The 20773-nt window shown below is 46.1% G+C and overlaps 1 protein-coding gene across 1 annotated transcript in view; it reads right to left on the bottom strand.

Moving 5' to 3' along the window:
- Positions 1 to 20773, bottom strand: part of KSR2 (kinase suppressor of ras 2) — a 268896-nt gene that overhangs the window by 200896 nt on the left and 47227 nt on the right. Inside the window, exon 2 of the mRNA XM_037156240.2 lies at positions 2088 to 2228. Coding sequence (XP_037012135.1) covers positions 2088 to 2228 — 141 coding nt within the window. The remainder of the gene's footprint in view (positions 1 to 2087; positions 2229 to 20773) is intronic.

Raw genomic sequence — 20773 nt, forward strand, 5'->3', positions numbered from 1 at the left:
TACACCTTGAAATTTGTCAAACCTCTGTATTTATGGATCTACAAAAAAATAGCCTTTGTTTTATAACACTTAATGGTAGCCAGTGTTTTTACATTTATTTTATTATTAGTGTTATTGTTATTAATTATTATTGAAATAAGAGTTTCAGGCAACTGAGGATGGAGATTCTAGGGCGCAGTTGGCAAACACAAGGCCCGCAGGCTGAATCTGGCCCTCTACCTTGTTTTATCTGGCCTGGCACCTTGTTTCTACCTGGCGGCAGCTCCAAACTCTCGCTTAACTGTTAAAAAGTAGTTACGTTTATACAGTCCTAAAATTACATTCAACCCTTTGAAGACAACTGCGAGACTGATGTGGGCCCCTGTGAAAATGAGTTTGGCCACCCCTGTTCTAGGGGACTACATGGGATACTAGTGCCCTCTTATGGCCAGATCTTTGAATTACAACAAAAATCAGACATTACAGCAACCAGGGAGAGGAAAACCGCATAGTAAAAAAATTCTGTCCAAAAAGAAAAAAGATGCAGGGCAAAAGCCAGGAAGCCCAGTTGATGCCTTTACAACTAGGGCAGGGGCAGGAAGAGAACGATAACTGAGTGGCTTAGCGGCTTTCTCAAACAGGAACCCCTTGAAGATAAGGCCCACTTTAAGAAAGGTGCATCTGAGAGTACAAAATGAGTTGTACAGAGAAGGGATGATTCCCAACACAAAAGAATTCTCCTCTCAGCTACAGGATTCACTTGTGCATTTTCATCTTATAATTAACCCCCCCCCCAAATATTCATTTTATACTGAAGTTCAGGGTCACACAAAAACCACAGAATTAATGACACCAAAAATGGAGATAGCCTTAACAAACCTGGAGCAAAAGAGTAGATCTGCTTCTGTTGTATAAAATAATGATAATGATAATAATAACTGAAATGGATATAGCATTGTCTTAAGTATTTTTCATTTAAAAAGAAAGACCACAGAAAGTAGGTACTTTCATCACTAACACTAGTCTGTAACTTGGATGCTAAATTCAGAGAGGTTAGGCCACTGGCCCATGGTCACACAGCAAGTAAGTTTGAACCCAGGCAGTCTGTCTTCAGAGATTTCTCCACACTTCCAGTTCTTCCAGACAAAGGGGACCTCTAGTGGACACACATGTGAGCTACAGACAGAGCGCTGGTACCCTAGCTTGTCCTCATAGCCTGGCTGATGGCCTTGGGCTCAAGATTCTCAAGACTAAGGTCAGAATCTGAGCTTGGGTGTCTACAGGCGAGGTAAATAAAAATGAGTAAACCTGAGGAGCCTGTGGGATGCGAACAGGCAGCAGATTCAGTTCACGGCCACTAAACAGGAATTCAGTTCAGAGTTGTAAGCAATTCTAGTTTCTCAAGGGAAGCCAGAGAGCTAGGAGTTTATACGAATCCTTTCAACGTTTAAATGTGGACTGAAAAAATTTTTGAACACTGTATCAGCCAAACAAAAAAAAATGCCTGTGCATCAGACACAGCTTGAGGCCACCAGCTTTCGACCCTAACACTAAGCTGACGTTTCCTGAGTGCTATTTATTAGGTGCCAGAACTGAACATTTTATATGGGTCCTCGCATCCTCCCCGCCAGCCACTTGGGAAGAGGAGACAGTCATCACACATTTAGCAGCTGAGAAAACTGACCCTCCCCCAAGACTGTGGTGTGCAACCAGGAGGCCCCTGGCCAAGTGAGGTAACGTTAAATACAGTTTAAAACTTCCAGCCCCCCATCACACACACTAAACACAACCTGAGTGAAGACCCGCATGTGGCTGGGGGCCGCTGCACCGCAATGCACACGCATAAAGTGCCTGCACCCCAGCAGGATGCTCCACCAGCCACAGCTGGCCCAGGAGGTGCAGTGATTTGGCCAATGTGGCTGAGTTCACAAGTGGCAGAGCTGAAACAGGTCACTCTTAATGACCCATGCAGAGGGGAACTCTAATGGCTTCATCCAGTATGTATTGATTGAGGGCCTACTATGTGCCGGGCACAGCCAACACCCCACTGCTCGAGGAACTGGCTGCTGGCTGGTAAGGGGCAGAGGGCAGGGGCCGCCTCTGGTCACCTCCAGGACTTCCTTGCGCACGTCCACGATTCGGAACCAGTGCCGGAGCTGGGGGAAGCCGTCCAGCTCCGCATTGCGCTCCTGCAGGGCCACCTTCTTTTTGCAGGACAGCTGCCGGCTGAAGTACTTCACCAGCTTGCTCTGTGAAGACACAGATGAGGACACGTCTCAGAGGCACTGTTGCGAAGGAGACAGGCAAGAGTCTCTGTGCTGTCCCCTCCCACCAGAACCCCACCCGGCTCCATACTCTAAAGGAGAGGGACATGCATTGGTACCACTTCAGTGGGGGTGGGGGAGACTTTTGGCTGGACCCTTGTACATTCCCACTGCTGTATCCTGGGACCCAGCAAGTCCACCCCCAGGGCTCATCCTATAGACACAATTTTATCATTTGGGGGGGGACTATATTTCCCTTCAAATTTGAAATTTTAGCATCTGAACTGAGATGCGCTCTAAGTGTAAAATACAGCACCAGACTTCAAAGAAAAAAATCATGTAAAGTATCTTGTCAAAGATATTTTACACTGATTACATGTTTAAATGATAATATTTTGGATCAACTGGGTTGAATAAAATATAAAAATTAATTTCATCTGTCTCTGTGGCTACCACAAAATTTAAAATTACACATTTGGCTCACATCTGTTGCTCTCATTATATTTCTAACAAACAGTGTTGCTCTAAGATTTTATACTAAAGAAACAATTTAGGATATTATGAGGCTTTGCTCCAAGCTGAGAATAGCCAAGAGCGATGGGAAACAACCCAACTCTTCAATAACAGGGGATGATGTAAATAAATTACACTGTATTCATATGATGATATACCATTAAAATAATGTATAATATATGTAAAATATTTATAGTGTATGAATAAGGCATAAACATTCTATAAGCTGTATGTGTATAAATGCATAGAAAAATCCCTTGGAAGATATATAAGAAAATTTTAGCACTACTTATCTCTTATAGGAAGATTCTGAGTGATCTCTTTTTTTTCCTGTTTGCTTCTCTATAGCAAAATATTAGAAAATACGGTGTATAGATGTATTAGCTGGTTATTAATGGAAACAATGTTTGAATAGGCTTGGCAATTTTTTTTTAACACTGAGAATGTGAGGAGCCCTTGAGAAATCCACCAAGGAGATCAACATCTTAAGGCCCGATTGCACGTGGATTCGGCAATCTCGCTTCTAGAACCTTCCTTACAGAAAACTTTAAACACACATGTGTCCATGAGGTAAAAGACTGGCCAGTCACTGCAGCACCGTTTGTGATTTTAAAAACTTGAAAACAATTTTTGAAAAGGTACATTAACAGAAAAAGTAAATATGGGTGGGTTAAAGCACCTTCGCAGAAGGGCATGCTATTAACATATAAACTCCACGGTAGGCAGATGGATACATGTTGAGTTGGGAAAATCTCCAACATTTTCCTCTTCAGTGAAAAAGTGATCTGCAAAGACCCTGTATGATGTGATTTTATCTATATTTTAAAAACTATATGTGTGTCAATAATATGTTTACAAACACCCAGAATAAACCTGAAAATACACAATGCACTATGCAGTAAAAATGAGTACAAAAGAGAGCATTCACTTTTCACTGTGCATTATACTTTTTAAATGTTTCTAATAAGTGCATATTGCTCCGCTTTTCCAATATTTAGACTTTTTTAAAATTTAAATTTAAGACTTAATTGAACCAAAGGTTAGGTATATGCAAAGTGTGGGCAGGACCCCTGACCGCCAGTTCACTCATTCCCTCAAAAATATTTACAAATATAATACTGTACATCCACTGTAATAGACATTTTAAAAAATTTTAAAATATAGAAGACTTCCGCCAAGATGAAGGCATAGGTAGAAATGCTGTGCCTTCTCTCACAACCAAGTTTAGAGACAACTAAATATTAGCAACAGAAAACACAGCCAGAACACAGAAAATTAAACTTTTCGGAAGTCTGGTAACAACAAATTCTTCAGCCTGACCGGTAAGAGGGGCGAAACCAGCAGCTGTCGGAGCGGGGTTGCACAGAAAAACTCGGTCAGACGGACTCGGGCGCGTGGAACCCAGGTGCAGGGTTGGACCTAGTAAGCGACTCAGTGAGCGACTGTAGGGAAACAGCGAGGGAGCAGGGCTGTGGGTTGACTGTGGTTGAGCTTTTGTGCGCAGATAGACAAGCGAGGGAGTGGGCGGTGAGACGACTGAGCAGGCCCCACAGGGAGAGGCAGCAGAGGGCGCCGCCATTTCCCCACTCTGACCCCGCCTCCACATACAGCGTCATAACCCAGCGACCTGAGTGGCCCCGCCCTGGTGTACCACCTAAGGCTCTGCTCCTCCCCAGCCACAAGAAACAGCAGAGGGGGTCGCCATCGCTCTGACCACGCCCTCACATATAGCGTCACAACCCAGCGACCTGAGAGTCCAAGACTCCGCTCCTCATACTTAAAGGGCGCGAACAGACCAAAAATGGCTCAAGAAGATCTCAAAGCCCCAGAGCCTATAAATCTAAGCGATGAAGAAATAGCAAAACTCTCAGACGCAGTTTAAAACACTGGTGATCAGGATCCTCACAGAACTGGTTGATTATAGCCACAAATTAGACAAACATATGAAGGCGAAACTAATTGAAATGAATGGAACTGCACAGGAAACCAACAGCGATGAAAAGGAAACTGGGACTCAAATCAATGGAGTGGACCAGAAGAAAGCAAATAATGGCCAAACAGAAAAGAGTAAAGAAGCAAAAATTCCAAAAAATGATGAGAGTCTTAGGAACCTCCAGGACATCTTTAAACGCTCCAACATCCAAATTATAGGGGTTCCAGAAGGGGGAAAGGAACAGCCACCAGTGGGAAACTTATTTGAACAAATAATAAAGGAGAATTTCCCCAAGCTGGCAAAGGAAATAGAATTCCAGGAAATCCAGGAAGCTCAGAGAGTCCCAAAGAAGTTGGACCCAAGAAGGAACACACCAAGGCACATCATCATTACATTAGCCAAGATTAAAATGAAGGAGAGAATCCTAGAAGCAGCAAGAGCTAAGGGGACAGTCAACTACAAAGGAGTTCCTATCAGACTGTCAGCGGATTTCTCAAAAGAGACCTTACAGGCAAGAAGGGGCTGGAAAGAAGTATTCCAAGTTATGAAATCCAAAGACCTACAAGATTGCTCTATCCAGCAAAACTTTCATTTAGAATGGAAGGGCAGATAAAGTGCTTCTCAGATAAGATCAAATTCAAGGAGTTCATCATCACCAAGCCCTTATAATATGAAATGTTAAAGGGACTTATCTAAGAAAAAGAAGTTAAAAAAAACATGAACAATGAAAGGACAGTAAACTCACAGTTATTAACAACCACACCTAAAACAAAAGCAAACTAAAAGGACAGCTGGATCAGGAGCAGAAACAGAAATAAATATCTCAAGGAGGGTTAGCAACAGGGGAGTGGGAGGAGGAGAAGGGGAGAGAAGGTACAGAAAATAAGTAGCATAGACAGTAGATAGAAAATTGATGGGGGGGCAAGAATAGTATGGGAAATATAGAATCTAAAGAACTTGAGACACATGATCATAAACTAAAGGGGGGGTAATGGTGGGGACGGGGGTAGGGTGGAAGGGAATGAAGGGGGGAATAGAATAACTGTAATGGCATAATCAATAAAAAAAGAAATTAAAAAATTTTTAATATATTTACTAATTAAAATTTTTAATTAAAAATATATGTAAATATATTAATTTAATCTTAACTTAAACCAGTATGCCAGGTTACCATGTCAGGCTCTGAGAATTCAAAAAAGAATGTGACTAACCCAAAGGGGACCTTTTTCCCCATGTGTCTGGCACAGAGAATCCAAGCCAGCCCCAAATTTCTGAAGAAAAGGGAGGCAGGAAACCTGTACCCAACAGCGACCACTTTTCAAATCTGTTCTAGCAAATTCCAGGACAAAAGAGATCTTCTCAGGATCACGCCTTTGCTCACAACGTGTGAAAGAAAGCCCAGCAATTAAAAGCACAACGGGCCCCTCAGACCCCGAGTCGAGGCAGTTCACTCGTGGGGCAAATGCCGAGAAGGCCTGCTCCCTTGGCACCCACCCGAGTGAAGGACTGGTGGATTGTTGGGGAAAAAAACAAAGAGCACGACACGGAACCAGAGAACGAGAATCCCGCTGCACAGCTATCATAACTGCTGTACTTTGTTTTCACGCCAGCGTTTGTAGACAGAGGCAGTCGGTCTCTGGAACGAGCCAGAACCTTGGGCTACACTGGGCTCCACTCCCCGCTGAACAGCGTCAAGTCTTAAAACTGCTCTAAAGCTCCGTTTGCTCCCCTGGAAAATGAAGGTTCAAGTGCTCCTACTTTGCAGGATTGTGGAGAGGGCTAAGAGAGATCGCTCACACCAAGAGGCACCCAAGGACTGCTCAGAAGGGCCCGGCAATAGTGCCGACTCTATGTCCTGTGAATTCACCAATGTCTTCCACCGTTAGCTTGGAGGGGTAAGCCCCAGGTATACTGACTACCAGCACCAGGAAAAGCGTTATGTTTCTAATACATTAAAATTAATTGGTTTTCAAATAAATATTAAACATTCTTTCGAGATCAAACGTGCCATTTCTCCACAGTTTAAAAGGTACAGATTAAAGTTATACTGCAAGAAAATGTACTTTTAATTGGATTTTTTTAAACTGTCTTCATAATTCATTATTCAAGTCCTGATTTTGAAATTAATAGGGTTTGAATCCATTCAATTTTCAGAAATTGACTGAAAGTAACACACACTTACTTCATCGGCAATATCTGTATGTCTTGGCTTTTTTGCTCAGTGGTTTTCCTTAGCCTTTCCCCCTTTTCTTCTGAGTAGATAAGCGTTTAGTGTGGATTCTTACATACCTATATACATGCCTGTGTTGGATTTCAAATACGACAAAAGGAAGAAAGATCTGGTGTCTTCAAATAAACCCGCATGATGCCCTATCAACTGCTCAAAGACACAAGGAATCCGTGTCCAAGAAAGTCACTGACATCGTCCTCATGCCTTTAAAAAGCACTGAGGGTCACAGAGGTTTGAAAAACTGGAAAGGCCAGGTGCTGGAAGGCAGGCGCAAGGTAACCCAGTTGTTGCCGAAACACCCATTCCCGAGAAGCAGCCTTTCCCGAGGGTGGGCATCACTGGTAACTCGAGGTGACACCAGGCATGGCATGAAATAATGTGGATCCCAGCACAGGCGCGTGCTTCTCTGTCCAAACGCCTCTCCAGCCAGCCGCCCATCTCTCAAGGAGCCAGCCTCTGTTCAGTGAGTGATTCTGTAGCTTTAATGGCTAATGCTTGCTAGTCTCTCTTTACCACAAGAGCAGGACACAGACTCACAGCCTTGGGCAGGTAACAACAACATTTAGCACAATTTAATGACACTTTTGTGTTCATTGTATCTCTTGTCTTGTCTTCCATTCACAGGCAAGTGATGCTACTTTTCTATTGCAATAGTTATACAAAGTTTTATTTTTTTTAAATACATGTATGTTTAAATAAAATAATGAACTAAAGAAAGAAAATAAAACACACAGATATGGCAAAAGAAAGATATGGATTAGAGAAAGAAAACACACAGATATGGCTTAAAGAAAACACAGATATGGCAAAAAGTACAGTGTGTATCAGGCTGAGTTTAGGAAACAATGTTTTATAAGGTTCAAACTTGTAGACAATTATTCTGGGCTTCACTTCGCAGTTAACTAACTGAAGAGGCACAGTCTGGGCCTGCCCCCCTTCAATCAGGATGGCCATGTGACTTCCCTCAGCCAATAGAAAGAGGCCTTGCATGTTTCTACTTGCTCTATCCGATGTCTGCCATCTCCATGTGTCCAGGCTAGTTAACTCAACTGAAGGATGAGGGATAACATACAGCAAAGTCAAGTTTTCCCAGACATCCCAGACAAAGCCATCCTAACTCAGCCAACTGCCAACTGTTGCCTGTTAGCTGTCAGTGAGCCCAGCCAAGATCAAAAGAACCACTAGCCTGCAGCTGACTCCAGACATATGACCAATACATTTTTGTGTTGTATGCAAATAATGCTCTGTGGTCATTTGTTACACAGCACTATGGGGAGCCACAGCTAACTGATACATCATCCCAACAACTCTGAATTTTTCATCAAAGTCCATCTCAAATGTTAGCTTCACCGCTGAGTCCTCACCAATTCTTCCTTGGCATTTTATTTGTATATACTCTATTATAAAATGTATCACAGTTGTTCTTGCATTATTACTGGTTTAGAATAAAGATAATAGATATCTTAAAGAGTGGAAGAGCCCCTCCCATATCTGGATGAGTAAGTGAAATAAGCATAGTGATAAAAAGTAAAAAGGACCATCACTGAGCACTTTCAAGGCCAAGCTCAAGGTCTTACAGGCATCATGTCAACACAGCCTCACATTCCCAGGAGCCAGGTGCTAGGAAGACCTACATTTTACAGATGATAACAGTAGACACATTTGCTCAATCTCAAAGCTAATAAGCAGAGAGCTCAGATTCATACCCAAGTCTGACTCCAAAGCCCCAGTAAGCATAAAGGATAATTTTATTTTCATTTACTTTATTTAATAAACACAAGTATATATTTCTCTTGTTGAAGGGAAAAGTTAGAACATTTCAGGTGAGGCCACAGCTCCCTGTGACCATCCCTGCTAATGCTGACCCCTCTCCCCAGAGGTAACGAAGGAGCCTGCTGAGACCAGCCCATCCCCCCAGAACTTTTCCCTGCACTTTCACACTTACAAAAACTGCAGTGTGGTTTTATGTCCAGGGCTATTTTTCTCACAGAAATTGTATCATGAAGTATACATTTTCCACAGCTTACTTGCTTCACTCGGTACTAAGCCTCGAGGATCTTTCGCATTAGTTCCCAGACCTGCCTCTTTCTTTTTAATCTTCTGCATGAGGGCCCCCTTTGAGACCAGGGTCAAAAGCCCAGGAAGCGTGCAGTTCTGCGCCGTCTGCCGGGGGCACCTTTGTCAGCTACGATAAAGCATTGTGGGGAACCACGGCACGAGAGCCGCCACCGTGAACTAGACACCTGCAGCTTGCCTGGCACTGTGGGACCAGAGCTCTGGATGTGTGTGTTCATTTCGTAAACCGGGCCACAATGCCAGCTGCCAGGCTGGTTGTCTGAGCCCATTCTGTGAACAAGAACACTGAGATATCAAGGTGCGGTCATGTGCCCAGGTCCCCAGAACTATTTAGGTCAGGGAGCCAGGGTATGACTCCCAAGCCCCCTCTCTTTACCAGGCTGCTGCACTGATTTATGAGTTGTTGTTCGTGGGTCCTTCCCAGTGAACTGGAGATCTGAAAGCTGGGCATCGACACTTCAAGGGCAGAGAGGGTCTCCCTCATCTTGGGACACTTTCCCATCATTGTGAGAGAAGTAATGAGGCCTCGGCAAGTCATGCCAGCCCCCTGAGCCTCCACTTTCTCGTCTGTAAAATGGGCATGTGCCACCTTTCCTCCCAGGCCCACTGAGGAATCCCCTGAGATATCGTCTGTGCAAAAAACAATCACAGTCCCCCCCACATAGGCACGAACACTGTTTTCTAACTAGTTGCTGAAGGGATGCTTGGGACCAGGGGAGGGGTTTCCAAGGGCACGCTAAGACTGCACCACCATGATACATAGCAACAGGGGAGAAGAGGGGGGTTTAGGACATGGGTAGAATGGGGCAGACGAGTGAGACAGGCAGCCGCAGGCCCAGGTCTCCCCTTGAGGTGAAGGGACCCAAGAATCACCTGTCAGGAAATGAGACCTTTCGCAGCTGGTTGGAGCTGCGAAAAACCCAGAGAACTGCCCAGAGCATGAGACTGGGCTGTACAGAGACTGGGCTGTACAGAGACTGAGGAGCACTTTCCAAACGGGGACCCTGGGGGTCAGCAGCCTTCCCCACCAGGTCCCCAAGACTGGTGGCCATCAACCAGCAGGGCTTCTCTCTGAACCAAGGCTGTGACAAGGGCCTTTTATGAATTATCTAATTAATCAGCATAGCAACACTGCCATATAAGACCAGTTATTGCACCATTTTATGAATGGGAAAACCAAGGCCCAGAAAGGTTAAGTAACTTGCCCAAGGTCATCAAGCAACTACTGAAAAGTGGATGAATCAGTACTTAAACCCGAGTCTTAAAAACTCTTGTTTATTGACACATAAAGAATGTTATGATCTGTCGTCAAGTGAGAAACACAGCAGCCAAAGTCACAGGTACAGTATAATCCCATTTTCTGAATATGAAATGAATATGTGTGTATGTACACATATAAAATATTATATGTTGTACTATAACAGGTAGTACATATATACATAATACAATATATATTATATATGATATGCAGATATGCTGTGATATATATTATATACAATACACATATACTTTTTGTGCATATGTATTTTATAATTTTTCTATAAGCTTAAATTACCTATGTGATAATCAGTTACAAGTCACACGAAAATCAATAAAGATACATGGGACATGGACAGTCAACCATTTTATTACATACGTTTTAAATATATGTAGGTAATATGTAGTATATATGCCAGGTATTCTGCTAAGCACTTCATATACATTATTTCCCTTAATCTTCACAAAGCGGCTTTCCCAAGGTAATAGATAATGTTACACGTTTGTTCCTTCTTTCCCCAATTTCCTGGCCGTAAGAATTACCTGACGGTGTTTGTTAAAAAGCCAGCCCTGGGTGGTGTGGCTCAGTGGATTGGCTGTCAGCCTGAGAACCAAAGGCCCGCTGGTTCGATTCCCAGTCAGGGCACATGCCTGGGTTGCAGGCCAGGTTCCTAGTTAGGGGTGTGCGAGAAGCAACCACACATTGATGTTTCTCTCCCTCTCTTTCTCCCTCCCTCCCATCTCTCTAAAAATAAATTTTAAAAAATGTTTTCATCACCCCTCTAGGCCCATCCCTAGAACAGGAAACCTGGGGAAGGCCCAGAAAGCCTAAACACGCAAGCACCCAATGCTACTGGGAGTCGGGTGGCAGGAGCAGCGAGTGGCTATTGTCCGAATTACAGAAGGAAAGCAGTGTCTTCCTCAGAGGAGCTGAAGGGCAGAAGCCAGAGGGATGCTCCCTGCGCACACAGCCGACCTTTGCAGAGCAGCTCCAGGGCAGAGACCTTGACCAGGGGCAGCCAGCACCGGTCTAGGCCTGGAGGAGCTCCCAGCGGGGTGGACCAGACAGATGAGCAAACACGAATCACGAATCACGAGGCCAAAGGACAGAAGCCAGAGCAGGAGGGCAGCCAGGGTTCAGCGCGGGCACCGAGGAGGCAAACGTCAGAGAACAGCCTCGGATTGGAGGAGCCTTCCTAGTTACAAGGATGGGAGTTCTCTGCTTACTCTAAGAAAAGCTCTCATTTATTCATTCCAAATTCTTTTTAGGTGCCTCCTGAATACAAAAAAAAAAACTAGGGTTACAAAATTAATCACACACGCTCTCTGCCCTGAGGCAGGGCTCTTCGGAATGTGACCTGAAGACCAGTTCCCTGAAGGCCAGACCTTGTAGGGTTAGGGACAGAAATGGAGGTTATTTAGACTGGGTGCTAGCTAACTAACGAGGTCATTATATCTGTTGAACCAACTGTTTTCAAAGTAAGACTCGTATTTTGCTTGTGTTTTCTGGTGCCGTCCATTTTTCTAGTAAACCCTTTTTACCCTGTTTTACAAAAGTGTTGGCTGCAATGCACCAGGAAAGAAAAGACCAATTTTTCACCATGGAAGATGTGAGGGACACTGACCTCCTCCGGAACGTTGGGTACGGCGCTCAACCCCCCTACATCACAAATGAATTACCTTCCAGATGCCCAAAGAGCATCGTGACAATGCTGAAGTGCATGTTAAGCTATTAACAACACTCTACACAGGGGGAAACAGAGTCTCAGAGGCACCGGAATCATGTCCAAGTTCACAGAACTGAAGAAGCTCCAGGTCAGCATTTGAACTCAGGACCTGATTCCCAGCCCGTGCCCTCTTCACAGTAGCTATCTGCTGAAGCAGGGGGTCCAAACAGTTCAGAGGTTCAAGGTTGAGGAGCACAGCTGGAAAAGGGCTGTGGTAGGTAGTGCCTCACTCTGCCGGGTGCCCTAATTTATTTTTAGGTCACCTTCAATTCAGTCCACTCACAGCTGAACTGCAGAAAGTCCAAAGGTTTCAACTTTGAGTGAAAAAACACAGGACTTCTGGAAACAGCACATCCACACTGAGCCCCACCCCTGCCCCTGGGCTTCCTGGTTGCAAAATAAGGTCTCCTGGGCCCGGGGTCACAAGGAACCCAGGACTCAGAGAGAGCAGGAACCCAGGGATGTAGTTCTCCATCCCCACACCAGGGGGCGGCCTGGTACCTTCCCGGCGGATGGAAAAATTCTCAGACCCTCCTGGATCTGAGCATCCTCGGTGCCTTATTACTGTACCCCGTATTAGCACGGCGGTAAATTTATCAGCGTAAACAAAAAAGAAAGTCTAAAGTCAAGACATGTGACAGAACTATAAATAATCACGTCTGAAATCTCTAATGTGAAACAGGGAACTTTTCACTCGGAATCTAAACCAAGATAAACCTGGAGACCATGGGCAAGCCCCTGGGGTCTGGTTCGCTGGAGCCCCAAACCATCATCACTTGGGTGCTACTGAAACAAAACAAAACCTGAAACTGAAGCAGAGCTTGTGAAAGCTGGGAGTGCAGTACAAACTGAGGGCCTTCTAGCGATCCTTCACAAATCCTCAGAGGGTAAACCCCATAGCGAAGCCAAGCTGGGGTCTCGTCCCCTAACCATTTTACACGGAAGGAAACTGAGGCTCGGGAATGTGACACGGTTGACCCTATCACCACACGGATGGAGAGGCAGGCCCCAGAACCTTCCGCACCCGTGGGGCTGCCCTTCAGCAAAGCCTAGTCAGGGCTGCCTTCCCTGGAGCAGGCTCAGACCAGCAGCGGAGTGCAAGGCCAGCAGCCCAAGTCGGTCCTTCGCGCCTCCTCCTGTCGCCCGGGGCTCGCTCCCTCCAGCTTATGGCATGAAATGGCACTTTCCTGTCCTCTCGGTGCCAGCCTTTCCAGGCCACTCCCAGTATCACCAGCACAGCCTCCTGCTCCCCCCCCCCCCCCCCCCCGTAGGCTACTCATAGCTGTCCTACAATTTATCTGTTTATTGGTTTCCATGGTTACGCTTCCCCATCTTACACACCCATCAGAATGTGAATTCAAAAGAGCATGGGGTTCCCTGTTCCTGTCACCCCCACCCCGCCCCCGCCCCGTGTTCCAAGCAGGGCCTTGCATACAGCAGGCGCTCAGCACATTTTTCACGGCAGTTCGATAAAATAGCGTCATGCAAGACAGGGGCCAGGCCTCTACCCATAAACCCAACTCCTCTTCCAGCGCCCTGGCTCTGTGACCACAGCCTGGGGCTCTCAGCGCCCGGCAAGCGAGGGTAAGGAAATCGCCACCGCGGCCACCACCCGCAGGCAGCCCCACGCCTTCCGCGGTTGCCAGAGCAACCATTGTCATAACATCCCTGGCGCACAGCGGGGCCAGCTGACAGGGGAGAGAATTATTTGACTCGCCAACGTCTCAAGTAACCTTCCTTCTTGCATCCGTGGGCAATTCCCCGCTGAGGGCTGGAGGCCTGGGAGAGGGCCCTTTCTCTCTCCCCTCCCCATCTCGGTTAGAGCCAGATCCCTCTGGCTGAAGCACACCGGACTCACCGGTCTGGGTCTGCCCCCGGGGGATGCAGGTGCGAAGGCCAGCTCCCTCCAGCTCCCACAGGTGCAAACCAGCCAGGGCCATTCTCTTGGGGGGAAGCCCTGGATGCCTCGGGGGGCTTTTCCTTTTGCCCACTACTGAATAGTACAAACAGGAAAAAGGGGTCCATGGTGTTCACAGCGCTCACTAACACCAGGCCAGCTTCCTCGCATGCTCGTTATTGTAACGTTAAGATTCGTACTGTAACACTACTCTATGCTATAACGCACAGTCTGTCCGCACACGTACAGATAAGAATTCAGAGACATAATACATAACTTGAAACACAGTTTTACATAGCATTATTACCTGTTTGCAATAACAAAATGGATATCTTTTTTAATCCTCACCAAAGGATATGTTTCATTATTGATTTCAGAGAGGAGAAGAAAGGGGAAAGAGAGAGAGAAACATTGATTGCCTCCTACATACACCTGACCACACCCGCAACCTAGATATGTGCCTTAACCAGGAATCGAACCTGAGACCTTCTAGAGTAGGTGACAATGCTCCAACCAACTGAGCCACCCAGCCAGGGCAAAACAGACATGTCTTGCCTTTTTATTTGCCAGTGCTGTGCCCACTGCTTTAGGTATGTTATTAATGATGCTGCTCTCAGTAAACTATGAGACAGTAATATATCATAATCATAGCTAGTTTTACTGAGCAGTTACTACGTGCCAGCCTGTGTGCTGATGCTTCATTAACATCATCTGTCAGATGCACCCTAAGGGCTAAGAAGCCTTTTACTTCCCTTGTGGAGATAAGAGAAATGGAGGCACAGAGTGACATGTGACTTGCCTCTGGTCACCAGGATAACAAACAAGGGCTGAGGTTGCCGGCAAGCCTGTCCCCCTCCTTATTTCCACACCACACTTAAAAGTTGACGAACTTGAGCTTGCAGCAGAAACCCCTAGGGGAGCTTGTTAAGAATACACTTGCTGAGCCCCTGCTTCCCCCAAACTCGCATATTCGCAATCAACGACCTTGGGGACAGGGGGCTTCTCTTCTCGTTTGTTTTAAACAAGGTCCCCAGACAGTCCTAACAAAGGTGCAAAGTCCAGAAGCACCGCCTTAGGCTTCTTCACCTACCCAGATGCCAATTAGGGGAGCTGGTTCAATGAACGAGTGTAGAGGGGCCAGAAACCGCCAAAGAGGGCAGACTGGTGTGATGGGACCCACACTCCTGAGGACGAAGAGAAAAAAGTGGGGGAGAGACGGGTAAAAGTGCAGCCCCCACGGGCAAACTTGGCTGTGTCCCCAGCTAAACACACCCCGGACCTTTTTGAATCAAAGTGGGTCCTGCGAAAATAGTAATAAATAATTACACACTTTTGCCCTGGGCTGGCTTTACAGGAGCAAAGGTCGGTCTAAATTACTCCCTGCTGTCCACCTCCCTTACCTCTCCATCCTTAATAATTCACCAGGGACCAAGGTGTAAAGAGAAACAGAAGTGTGTATGGCTTTGCGCCTATGTAGGGGTGGTCAAAAGTAAGTTTACAGTTCTAGTACAGTACAAATAAATAATACAATAATTAATAACACAAGAATAAACTCTGTTCCACACACTCACAACTGTAAACCTGTGTTTGCCCATCCCTATATTTTCAACCCTGATACCTCCTGGTAAGTGACACAGAGTTGAAAAAATTTTTTAAAACCTGTGGGGCCGGCACTGCTGGGGAGGAGGCGTGGCTGGGGCGGGGTCAGGGAGAAGTTCTGGGAGGTCCCGCCTGTGGTCCCAGGGCAGCTGGCAAGGATTGAGAGCTGAAGCCAAGTAGCCGCCAAAACATCTGTGGAGGGTCTGCCCTAAGCAATGTATTACCTTTTTATCCACTGCCCGAACTATAGGGAAACTAGAACTAAGATCCCAGAAGTCAAGGAAGATCAGATGAGTCAAGGAAAAAGAAACCCTGAAGCAGTGAGAGCAGGTCTCATTTGGACAATAAGTCACTGAGACTCCGGAAGCCTGTTCCACCTGGAGCTGCGCTGCCCAGCAGAACCCCCGCCCAGCACAGGGAGCTGTGCACAGGTCAATTTAAGCCCATTACAATCACATAAGTAATCGACACAGTGAGTAAGCCAGGTTAGAGCATCTTATAGGCAACACTGATAAGCGTCCGGAAAAATATCCCTACTGGTCATCATGTGATCTTAGGCAATCAGAGAATTGGACCCCCAAAACCTTTCATTAGAATTCAAGCTTAGAGCCTCGGCCTTGGGAACTCAGTTGATCAGAGCATCGTTCCGATTCATCAAGGTTGCAGGTTCGATCCCTGGTCAGGAATCAACCAATGAATGATAGATAGGTGGAACAATAAATCAATGTTTCTCTTCCACTCTGTCTTCCTTCCCCTCTCCCTCTAAAGATTTTTTTAAAAAAAGAATTTAAGCCCTGGCTGCTCTGTCTCAATGGATTAAGTGCTGGCCTATGAGGTCACCAGTTCAATTCCCAGTTGGGGCACATGCCTGGGTTGTGGAACTGGCCTCCAGTTGGGGGAGTGTTAGAGGTAGCTCACGTAAAGTTGTTCTCCACTCTCTAAAAATAAATCAATAAAAATTTTTTTTAACTTAACCTTAGAATCGTGTGTGTGATGGTACCTTTACATTCTGGGAAAATCTGGGATGAGTAATAGACACATTTAAGATAATTAAAATCCATAATGTTAACATTCGAACTAAAGAGTTTATATATTTAGAGTATTTATGTTCTCTGATTGCTTTATATAATTTGGCCACTTAAGAGTTTGCCGTTTTCGCCTTTGAAATGTGTAACTGAATAACTTATTTAAATACACATTTTAAGTTAAAATTGTATTTAATTTATGTACAATATTAGGAAGTGGCTTAAGGCTCAGCTTATTTATAAATTTCCATTTTTATGTTTCTATATACTATATAAGTAGTTGGGGAGGCTTGTCTGTCAATGATTAGAGCACTTTAAAAATTCCCGTATATGAAATTTATAAACACATTTTAACAGTCTGAACATGTTCAATCTACTCTGGTTGTCAACAGGAGCAAACATTATGCAAAATCCCCTTATATGTGCCCATAAAAATTCACTAGACTCAACTGAATGGAATAACACTGTATGTAAGCTGAATTAAAAGCATAAGGAGAATAAGCATACTGACTTTTTGTTTTTGCTTTAAGAAACTAAACGTTAATCTCGCAAATGAAAACTTAATTCCACAGAAGTGAAAACCCAGTTCTCTGGTCCCAGTCACCACATGGCCAGCGCTCCGGAGCCACACGCGGCCAGGGGCTGGTGCACTGGACGGTGCGGACACAGACCGTGCCCATCACCTCACAGGGGGTTCGCTTCAGTCCCACATCCAATTTTTTGCAGGTTTCTTAGGAAACAAACACCCCAGAACCTTTTCCCCCAGATAAACAATAACACTCTTTCCGGGATCCTGAAAGAAACGCAGCAACAGCCCAGAGCAGAGACGGGGCAAAGGGGTGGGGGGTGACTGTGAAATTCACCCTCAAATGAGGAGAATCCACAAAAACCTACAGGACCTAGCAGAGAGGCTATAAACACAACCGTGCTAACCCGTCTCCAATTTATTTATGGTGGATTCTTGCAAAATGTTTGATAATGCTGTCACCTTGAACCCCGCTCAATACTGAGCGGCTTTGGATGGGAAATCAGGGAGTGGTTTCATCGATTTTGATTTTTTTTTCTCCATTTGGTGAATTTCACACACAAGCTAAAGGATTCTGACCCAAAAACACAGTCGGAAAATTTCAATTTAGCCAGAAAGTGGCCCCGCTAAGATGACCCATACAGTATCGCCATGCCCTGTAAATGCAGGGGTCAAGAAAGACGAAAATGAAGTCCAGGGCCCAGCATTCATCTCCTGGCTCTGCAATTAAGGAGTCAGGGGGACCTGGGGCAGGCCATGTGACCCGGCACAGATGCATTTTTCTATCCCTTAAGTGAGAGGTGAGCGAAACAGATCCCCTGCAGAGTGACTCCAAGTTCAAAAATCCCAGGATTATTCCTGGAGGTGACCCGGATGGGGAGAGGCAAAAGCATCCGACGTACGTTTACACACCAGTCTTGGCTTCGCTGGGCAAGGAAAGCCAATTCTGCGTGTGTCTCCTTCTGCCGCACCGGGGATCTCCGCACCAGGGTCCGTGCCTGCAGAGACCACCAGCCAGGCAGGGGTGGCTCCAGGTTGGGTGGGAGCCTTTCTGGTTGCGCGTGCAAGCGAGAAAACGCCAGAAGCCTTCTGTTGTCCCCACCCAGAGAACAATCTACCACCTTCATCTCCAAAACTCCCACACTGATGCCTGACACCTAAAATGTGTTCCTTGATTGGCTATATTTACATCTTCATCCCTCCACCAGGTTTTAAGTATCTTAAGGGAAGGGGGTCTTGTCTTTGTCATCTCTGCATTCTCCCAAAAATGAAGAGTAACTTCCCCCTAGGAAGTAACTGGAACTACAGAATGGTTTACACATGAATGCAGGGTGTGCAAAAGTGAAGAAATGGAAAGTGTCCTCCATGTACAAACCCCACAACTGCCTAATCGGTCCTGGGATCGCACCCCAGCCTGAACTCCTGAGTTACTTTTGTTTGTTTTGATTTGCTTTGGGATTTGGAGGGGGTTTGGTGAATAAGAGACACATACATAGCAGACTGGCAACTCCAACCATCTGCTGCCAAGCTAGGCATGAGGTCAACACCAGGGAGAAGTGGAAAGCTATTCCTCCCAAAGAGAAGGAGAGAAGAGAAATTCTTTCACTCACGGGACCCTCATTAGTGCACTAACTGTGTCCACCACCACTGTCCCCTGGCCCCTGCTCTGTCATTTCTCCCAACCATCCCAGCAGCTAACACATGGCAAATCCTTGTTACAAACCTGAAAGGCTAGCCTCATTGTCTCCATTTTACAAGTGGGAACAGCAGGTCCACTGACTGACCGGGCGCAAGTCTAGCTGGGCGTTGGCACAGAGGACCCAGGACTGTCTGGCTCCAAAGCGGCACCCCTTCCCCAAGCCCTGGGGGCCGGCTGAGTTGGTGAGAGGGAGCCACAGGCCAAGGTTGTCGATTTAAGTCCGGCAGGGTCAGTTAGTGGCAATGCATTGGTATCACTCAAGGACATGAGAGAGAACAGGAGACTGACTGGCTTAGGGTCTCCCCCGACCCAGTACCACAATCCTAGTCAGGGTCCCTCTAAAGGGGTGCTGGGATGTCCTAGGCACATGTATAGAGCAAATGCCCCCCAAATCCCAGAGGCAGCTACAGGCCTCAGCAGGAAAACACCACGACAGCTATAAAAGGCCAGAAGACCGCAAGAGGAAAGTGCCCCACAACTCAGCCAGGCCCTGCTCCGAAGGAGCTCACAGTGAAGCCCAGTGGACAGCTTTGTGCACAGTCCTTTCCAGTGACTGTGGGGTCAGTGGGCACTAGAGCTTGGGCAGACACCAAGTGCTTCAAGGACAGAGAGAGGACTTCTAGGAGGGGCAATCTGAGAAAATTCCCTGGAGGAGGCAGTATCCAAGCCAGACTTTGTCAGACATTCATTATTTCCTGTGTTCCAAGTCACCATTCAACTGCCCCCACACCCCCAAGCACACCCATGCAAGTTCCACTTGGGTGGAAGGGGGTCATACATGGAGAAGGGGTTGAACTGATGAATCTTGAGGTTCCTTTCAACCTTGGGACCCAATGGTTACAGAGATCTGGAGCCTAATCATTTTTCTGTCCATCTATCCACCATCCATCAATCCACCCACCCATCTATCCATCCATCCATCCATCCATCCATCCATCCTTTCATTTATCCATCCATCATATAAGCATTTCACTCACAGTACCTTCCTGGTTCCATATAGTAAAAAGATAGAGAAGCCAAGACTGACTCCCGTCTTGAAAGCCAACAGCATCACATTGGGCACATCAGGCTATGTGTCTGTTATATTCAAGTGATATAAATAATGCAGTCAGTTGATAACCCCCAACAGAGTAGAATAAGATAAGATCACGTTTAACAAGTGCTTCTCATAGTACCTGGCATACAGTAGACAATGAATAAACAGTTGATGCTTGCAAGTGCAAACCCCTGTGCTAAACCCTGAGATAAAATGGTGAGCAAGGCAGACTGGATCCCTGCCCTGTTATTTTTGTGGGGAAGAGAGACAAGTAGGCAGACAGAAGATCCCCATAGACTGTGATAAATGCTATGACTGCAACAAAGAACTTAAAGCACTAACAGGGAAGGATGGTTTGCTACCTGGACCAGTCAAAGGCAGTCTTCCTACACAGGATGCCAGGGAGCCAAGCACAGTATGTGCAAAGGCCCTGCGGTGGGGAAGGACTCACTAGCATGTTTCAGGAACTGAGAGCTGGAATATGATGGGCAAAGGGAAGAGAAGAAGAGACCAGGTCAAAGACACAAGCAGGGGTGGCCCTCACTGACAGGGAGTCAGCATTTACGAGGTACAGAGTTTCTGTCTGGAATGATGGAAAAGTCCTGGAGATGAACCGGGGTGATGGAACATACTTAATGCCCTTGAACTGTACACTTAAAATGATGCTGCCACAGTACATTCTATTATATATATATTTCACCACAATTTTTTTTAAGTGTGTCCCTACAGGAGCTCTGGGTATTACAGGTTCCATGGACAGACGTAGAAACGAGGGCGCTCAGATGCCCGAATGACTTGCCACAGCACTTCCAGTGCAAGGTCACGGCACAGGCAGAATTAGAACCCAGGTCATCCCACCCCAGTACCACACAGGGCCACTGCTCCCCTCCCCAGCCTCAGAAGCCTCTTCAAACTCAGGTGACACACAGACAGAAAGCCCGGGCACGAGAGGCAGTTCACCAGCAGAGGCAAACAGATCTCTTCTGGTTATTATTAGCAGCATGGGACAGCT

Source organism: Artibeus jamaicensis, unplaced genomic scaffold (assembly GCF_021234435.1).
Source record: "Artibeus jamaicensis isolate MK-2021 breed Jamaican fruit bat unplaced genomic scaffold, CSHL_Jam_final contig_525, whole genome shotgun sequence".
Classification (NCBI taxonomy): domain Eukaryota; kingdom Metazoa; phylum Chordata; class Mammalia; order Chiroptera; family Phyllostomidae; genus Artibeus; species Artibeus jamaicensis.